The sequence below is a fragment of the Mus musculus genome, chromosome 15 (assembly GCF_000001635.26).
Source record: "Mus musculus strain C57BL/6J chromosome 15, GRCm38.p6 C57BL/6J".
Lineage (NCBI taxonomy): Eukaryota > Metazoa > Chordata > Mammalia > Rodentia > Muridae > Mus > Mus musculus.
In genome coordinates, this window is record NC_000081.6 from 4,956,596 (window position 1) to 4,964,808 (window position 8,213).

Sequence of the window (8,213 nt, forward strand, 5' to 3'; positions counted from 1 at the left end):
AGCTCCTCCATTGGGGGCACTGTGATCCATCCAATAGCTGACTGTGAGCATCCACTTCTGTGTTTGCGAGGCCCCGGCATAGTCTCACAAGAAACAGCTATATCTGGGTCCTTTCAGCAAAATCTTGTTAGTGTATGCAATGGTGTCAGCGTTTCAAAGCTAATTATGGGATGGATCCCCGGATATGGCAGTCTCTAGATGGCCCATCCTTTCGTCACAGCTCCAAACTTTGTCTCTGTAACTCCTTCCATGGGTGTTTTGTTCCCAATTCTAAGAAGTGACAAAGTGTCCACACTTTGGTCTTCGTTCTTCTTGAGTTTCATGCGTTTAGCAAATTGTATCTTATATCTTGGGTATCCTAAGTTTCTGGGCTAATATCCACTTATCAGTGAGTACATATTGGGTGAGTTCCGTTCTGATTGGGTTACTTCACTCAGGATGATGCCCTCCAGGTCCATCCATTTGCCTAGGAATTTCATAAATTAATTCTTTTTAATAGCTGAGTAGTACTCCATTGTGTAAATGTACCACATTTTCTGTATCCATTCCTCTGTTGAGGGGCATCTGGGTTCTTTCCAGCTTCTGGCTGTTATAAATAAGGCTGCTATAAACATAGTGGAGCATGTGTCCTTCTTGCCAGTTGGGACATCTTCTGGATATATGCCCAGGAGAGGTATTGTGGGATCCTCCAGTAGTACTATGTCCAATTTTCTGAGGAACCGCCAGACTGATTTCCAGAGTGGTTGTACAAGCTTGCAATCCCACCAACAATGGAGGAGTGTTCCTCTTTCTCCACATCCTTGCCAGCATCTGCTGTCACCTGAATTTTTTATCTTACCCATTCTGACAGGTGTAAGGTAAATCTCAGGGTTGTTTTGATTTGCATTTCCCTGATGATTAAGGATGTTGAACATTTTTTCAGGTGCTTCTCTGCCATTCGGTATTCCTCAGGTGAGAATTCTTTGTTCAGCTCTGAGCCCCATTTTTTAATGGGGTTATTTGATTTTCTGGAGTCCACCTTCTTGAGTTCTTTATATATATTGGATATTAGTCCCCTATCCGATTTGGGATAGGTAAAGATCCTTTCCCAATCTGTTGGTGGTCTTTTTGTCTTATTGACGGTATCTTTTGCCTTGCAGAAGCTTTGCAACTTTATGAGGTCTTATTTATTGATTCTCAATCTTACAGCAAAATCCATTGCTATTCTATTCAGGAATTTTCCCCCTGTACCCATATCTTGGAGGCTTTTTCCTACTTTCTCTTCTATACGTTTCAGTGTCTCTAGTTTTATGTGGAGTTCCTTAATCCACTTAGATTTGACCTTAGTACAAGGAGATAGGAATGGATCAATTCGCATTCGACATGTTGACCGCCAGTTGTGCCAGCACCATTTGTTGAAAATGTTGTCTTTTTTCCACTGGATGGTTTTAGCTCCCTTGTCAAAGATTAAATGACCATAGGTGTGTGAGTTCATCTCTGGGTCTTCAATTCTGTTCCATTGGTCTACTTGTCTGTCACTATACCAGTACCATGCAGTTTTTATCACAATTGCTCTGTAGTACAGCTTTAGGTCAGGCATGGTGATTCCACCAGAGGTTCTTTTATCCTTGAGAAGAGTTTTTGCTATCCTAGGTTTTTTGTTTTTCCAGATGAATCTGCCGATTGCCCTTTCTAATTCGTTGAAGAATTGAGTTGGAATTTTGATGGGGATTGCATTGAAACTGTAGATTGCTTTTGGCAAGATAGCCATTTTTACTATATTGATCCTGCCAATCCATGAGCATGGGAGATCTTTCCATCTTCTGAGATCTTCTTTAATTTCTTTCTTCAGAGACTTGAAGTTCTTATCATACAGATCTTTCACTTCCTTAGTTAGAGTCACGCCAAGGTATTTTATATTATTTGTGACTATTGAGAAGGGTGTTGTTTCCCTAATTTCTTTCTCAGCCTGTTTATCCTTTGTGTAGAGAAAGGCCATTGACTTGTTTGAGTTCATTTTATTTCCAGCTACTTCATTGAAGTTGTTTATCAGGCTTAGGAGTTCTCTGGTGGAATTTTTAGGGTCACTTATATATACTATCATATCATCTGCAAAAAGTGATATTTTGACTTCTTCATCAAGTTTGTATCCCCTTGATCTCCTTTTGTTGTCTAATTGCTCTGGCTAGGACTTCAAGTACAATGTTGAATAGGTCGGGAGAGAGTGGACAGCCTTATCTAGTCCCTGATTTTACTGAGATTGCTTCCAGCTTCTCACCATTTACTTTGATGTTGGCTACTGGTTTGCTGTAGATTGCTTTTATCATGATTAGGTATGGGCCTTGAATTCCTGATCTTTCCAAGATCATGAATTCATGATCTTTTATCATGAATGGCTGTTGGATTTTGTCAAATGCTTTCTCCGCATCTAACGAGATGATCATGTGGTTTTTGTCTTTGAGTTTGTTTATATACTGGATTACGTTGTTGGATTTCCATATATTGAATCATCCCTTCATCCCTGGGATAAAACCAACTTGGTCAGGTAAGATGATTGTTTTGATGTGTTCTTGGATTCGGCTAGCGAGAACTTTATTGAGGACTTTTCCATTGATATTCATAAGGGAAATTGGTCTGAAGTTCTCTATCTTTGTTGGGTCTTTTTGTGGTTTAGGTATCAGAGTAATTGTGGCTTCATAAAATGGGTTGGTTACAGTACCTTCCCTTTCTATTTTGTGAAATAGTTTGTGAAGAACTGGGATTAGATCTTCTTTGAAGGTCTGATGGAACTCTGCACTAAACCCATCTGGTCCTGGGCTTTTTTTGGCTGGGAGACTATTAATGACTGCTTCTATTTCTTTAGGGGATATAGGACTGTTTAGATCATTAACCTGATGTTGATTTAGCTTTGGTACCTGGTATCTGTCTAGAAATTTGTCCATTTTATCCAAGTTCTCCAGTTTTGTTGAGTATAGCCTTTTGTAGAAGGATCTGATGGTGTTTTGGATTTCTTCAGGATCTTGTTATGTCTCCCTTTTCATTTCTGATTTTGTTAATTAGGCTGTTGTCCCTGTGTCCTCTAGTGAGTCTGGCTAAGGGTTTATCTATCTTGTCGATTTTCTCAAAGGACCAACTGCTTGTTTGGTTAAATCTTTGAATAGTTCTTCTTGTTTCCACTTGGTTGATCTCGCCCCTGAGTTTGATTATTTCCTGCCATCCTCTCCTCTTGGGTGAATTTGCTTCCTTTTGTTCTAGAGCTTTTAGGTGTGTTGTCAAGCTGCTAATGTGTGCTCTCTCTAGTTTCTTTTTGGAGGCACTCAGAGCTATGAGTTTTCCTCTTAGAAATGCTTTCATTGTGTCCCATAAGTTTGGGTATGTTGTGGCTTCATTTTCATTCCATCTCTTGTATTCTGTTGCTGATGCTCAAATCTATGGTTCCAGATTTCTTTCCTAGGGTTTCTATCTCCAGTGTTGCCTCACTTTGGGTTTTCTTTATTGTGTCTACTTCCCTTTTTAGGTCTTGGATGGTTTTATTCAATTCCATCACCTGTTTGGTTGTGTTTTCCTGTTTTTTCTTTAAGGATTTCTACCTGTTTGGTTGTGTTTTCCTGCAATTCTTTAAGGGTTTTGTGTGCCTCCTCTTTAATGTCTTCTACCTGTTTAGCAGTGTTCTCCTGTATTTCTTTAAGTGAGTTATTTAAGTCCTTCTTGATGTCCTCTACCATCATCATGAGATATGCTTTTAAATCTGGGTCTAGCTTTTTGGGTGTGTTGTGGTGCCCTGGACCGGGCGAAGTGGGAGGAGTGCTGGGTTCTGATGATTGTGAGTGGTCTTGGTTTCTGTTAGTAAGATTCTTAGGTTTCCCTTTCACCATCTGGTAATCTCTGGAGTTAGTTGTTATAGTTGTCTCTCTTTAGAGTTTGATCCTCTGGTGATTCTGTTACCCTCTATCAGCAGACCTGGGAGACTAGATCTCTCCTCTGAGTTTCAGTGGTCAGAGCACTCTCTACAGGCAAGGTCTCCTCTTACAGGGAAGGTTCACAGATATCTGGCATTCGGACCTCCCTCTGGTCAAAGATGAAGGCCCAAACCAGGACCTTTCCCAGAAGCTGTGTTGCTTTGGCCTGTCACAGAAGCTTTTAGCTTCTGTAGTCCACACTCTTACCTGTGCAGACTACTTTCGGCGGAGTCTCAGAACCAAGATGTCTTCTGCCGATGCTGAGGCAAAGCCCTCCAGGGCTGGGCAGACACCTATCCTCTGGCCGGGAAGGTGGCCGGATGTCTGGAGTCTGAAAAGGGGGCTGCCTCAGAAGCTCTGTGGCTCCCACCTGTCCCAGAAGCTGTTAGCTTCTATAGTGCGCACTCTCACCTGTCCAGACTACTTTTGGTGGAGTCCCAGAACCAAGATGGCTCCCACCGATGCTGAGGCCCTCTTGTATTCCTTTAAGAAAGTTATTTATTTATGTCTTTCTTAAATTCCTCTATCATCATCATAAGATGTGATTTTAAATCAGTCTTGCTTTTCTGGTTTGTTGGGGTAACCAGGATTCACTGTAGTGGAAGAACTGGGTTCTGATGGTGCCACGTAGTCTTGGTTTCTGTTGCTTATGTTCTTTTGCTTGCCTTTCACCATCTGGTTATGTCTGGTGTTAGCTGGTCTTGCTGTCTCTGACTTTGGCTTGTCCCTCCTACAAGCCTGTTTGTCTGTATTCCAGGGAGACCAGTTCTCTGTGGAGGAATTTGGATATGGATAGTTGTGGTAAAGGGTCAGCTTTGGGGTGCAGACAGAGACCAGAAAGATCTGTCCCCAGTTGAACCTTGGTTCCTGTGACCTGATGGCTCTGTGACTGTCCCTCTTGGACCAGCAATTTGAAGAGAATTGGTGGTCTTACCTTAGCTCACAGGTGTGTAGGCACTCCTGGGAGACCAGCTCTCTCTTGGTCGTATTTTTGTATGTCACTCTGTGGTGCAGGATCAGCTCTGGGCCCAGATGGAGACTGGAAGGCTCCCATTCCAGACCACCCCTTGGCTCCTGTGCCCTGAGGGTTCCAGGCAGGTTTTTTGAGCAGCAGTAGTGATCCTACTTGCACTCACAGGCCTATCCACACTCCTGGGAGGCTTGCTCCCTCCCAGTGCTATTTGGGTATAGAGCGCTGTGGGAGAGGATCTGGTACAGGCAGAGAAGGAAATCAGAAGGCTCTGCCCTCCTCATCCTCTTCTTCCTCCTCCTCTTCTTCCTTTTCCCCTCTCCACTCCCTCTCCTGGAGATTGAATCTTATAATTTCAAACTACACACTGTACCACCAAGCTCCACCCCCAGCCATTCATCACTTTTCATCTTTTAGAGTAGAAGTTGAGCACTGACTTGAGACCACACAGGACTGACCTGTACAACACTGCAGCCTGTATACACCAGGTCTTGGCTTTGGTTGCTTTTCCTACTAGGCACTGACCCTCCTTGTTCATATCTCTGTTCCCATCTCAGGACTCCAGGCTCTTCGGCAGGACCCCTGTATCAGTGTCCAGAGAGCTGCTGAAGCTACCTTACAGACCCTCCTGAGAAGGTGTAAAGAGATCAGCATCCCACTGTAAACCATCAAGAAATAAACTGCTAGGCTTTTTCTAAAACTAAGTCCTGTCTTTGTCCTATGAACTCACAAAGTTGCATCTTCTTGAAGGCAGACATGGCACCTAGATAAGAATATTCGGGCTGGAGAGATGGCTCAGTGGTTAAGAGCACCGACTGCTCTTCCGAAGGCCTGAGTTCAAATCCCAGCAACCACATTTCAGCTCACAGCCATCTGTAATGATAACTGAATCTCTTCTGGAATGTCTGAAGACAGCTACAGTGTACTTACATATAATAAATAAATAAACCTTTAAAAAAAGAGGTTCACACCACATTTTAAAAAAAAGAATATTCATTACACTCCATAGTATTCCAGGGGGGTTCCATTAGTAGGAAATTCATTAATCCACTTTGGAGAGGGCCTGTTATTTGATTAATGAGAGCCACATGGCATTAACTAGCCCTTTCTCTTGAGAAATGTACACCCAAGCAAATGCAGACACCAATGAGTGGTATAGCCCGCACATTACACTACTGGTAAGAAGAGGGCTACTGTTATCTTTTACAAATAAGCCTTTAATATTGATGTCGGAATTTGAATCACTACCCATAGCCAAATATCATCACATGATAAACTTTAACTTGCCTCTTGTCTCCAAGGTTATAATTTATGTATCAAATCAAATTTATGTATGCTAGCTGTTATTCTACAAAAGACCATCTTGACATTCTACTAAAAAGTAAAGTTTTTATTTTTAAGCTAAAGCAATAAAATATACATGTTTTATGCACATTCATTGTGTATACATATCTATGTGTGAGTATATATAGATATAGATGTTCTTCATATATATATATATATATGTATATATATATATATATATATACACACACACACACATATATAAACATTTAACAACAAACATTACGAAACATACTTATGTATTAGCAATGGTACTGATCTTTCCCTATAGAGAGACTATCCCTAAAGATTCCTACTAGTTACATTCTCTTGTCCTCACTGTCAATTGCTCGAGAAAAAATATTTTGTTCCTACAAACAAAATGAGAGATGGAAGTAGTCTTGTGAGTTGAAGAATATGGACCTACAGTCCTATATTCATTCCCTTAAACATTCATTATGTATCTACAGTTTTTACATCATTGTTACAGCCATAACATAACAATGGAACATAGAAATGAGAAAAAAACAATATGTCCTTTTGAAGCTAATGTTCCATGGAATCTTTGTGTATGTTCTAGGTGATGAAACCAATCTCCAGTATGGTCTCCAAAGATCCTGGATCCTGGGGATTAGACTGCCATATAGTTTCCTCCACCAGTAAACAGGGCTGACTGTAATACAATCAATAGAATGTTTCAGAAATGATGGTTCTATTTTATTTTAAAGACAGTCTTCTATGGGCAGAGTTGACCTTGGATGTGATGGGAAGTTATAGAATATCTTGAATACCTGATCCTCTTGCCTCTACCTGCTGAGTGCTGGCATTGAAGGGGACTGTCACCATTCCTAGCTACAGCCAAACGCCATTAAGGCTTTCTGAAGTAACTCAGCACAGAGTTAAAATGACAAACTCTCCTTGGAAGCCCAAGACAAGGGCGTCTGTTTTTAGTCAATACTCACATTTATTTAGTCTTTGCTACAAACAAAGCACCATGCAATTTTGTGGAGGGGCAAATGTCATGAAATGCATTTTAATCATATTCACACCCATATTCACACACACTCATACTATATCTAAACCCACATCCCTGTCCGTCCCAATTTCATGTCCTTTTTTTAATAACATTGAGTCTAATTTGTGCTGCCCATATACTCCCAGGTATATGACAATCCACTGGAATGTAGTTAACCTATCAGGAACCACATTTTTTTAAGATATTTTCTTCATTTACATTTCAAATCTTATCCTGAAAGTCCCCTATACCCTCCCCTAGCCCTGTTCCCCAATCCACCCACTCCTGTTTCCTGGCCCTGGCATTTCCCTCTACTGGGGCATATGATCTTTACAAGACCAAGGGCCTCTCCTCCCATTGATGGCCAACTAGGCCATCCTCTGCTACATATGCAATTAGAGACATAGTTCTGTGGGGTACTGGTTAGTTCATATTGTTGATCCTCCTATAGGGTTACAGACCCCTTTAGTTCCTTAGTCACTGTGATGGTTTGTATATCCTTGGACCAGGGAGTGGCACCATCTGGAGGTATGGCATTGTTGGAATAGGTGTGACCTGGTTGGAATGGGTGTGTCACTGTGGGTGTGGGCATAAGATCCTCACCCTAGTTGCCTGGAAGTCAGTCTTCCAGTAGCAGCCTTTGGATGAAGACATAGAACTCTCAGCTCTACCTGTGCCATGCCTGCCTGGATGCTGCCATGCTCCCACCTTGATGATAATGGACAGAACCTCTGAACCTGTAAGCCAGCCCCAATGAAATGTTGTTTTTTATAAGACTTGCCTTGGTCATGGTGTCTGTTCACAGCAGTAAAACCCTAACTAAGACAGAAGTTGGTACTGGGAGTGGGGTATTGCTGTGATAGGCCTGACCATGATTCTATTTGAAAGAATGTGGATTTGGGGACTTTGGATTTGGAAAGCAGTGGGATGCTTTAAATGGGGCTTAATGGGTCATCCTAGTAGGAAT

At 41.7% G+C, this 8,213-nt stretch overlaps 1 protein-coding gene across 2 annotated transcripts in view; it reads left to right on the forward strand.

Annotated features, from left to right (window-relative positions):
* The window catches only part of Mroh2b (maestro heat-like repeat family member 2B), a 63,993-nt gene extending 58,381 nt beyond the window's left edge, over positions 1 to 5,612 (forward strand). The window contains exon 43 of one of the 2 annotated variants that reach the window (XM_030248514.1): positions 5,466 to 5,612. In XM_030248514.1, the coding sequence (XP_030104374.1) occupies positions 5,466 to 5,572 (107 nt within the window). In that variant the 3' untranslated portion in view covers positions 5,573 to 5,612. The remainder of the gene's footprint in view (positions 1 to 5,465) is intronic. The other variant, NM_001166066.1, reaches the window with a different exon arrangement.
* The last annotated feature ends 2,601 nt before the right edge of the window (positions 5,613 to 8,213 follow it).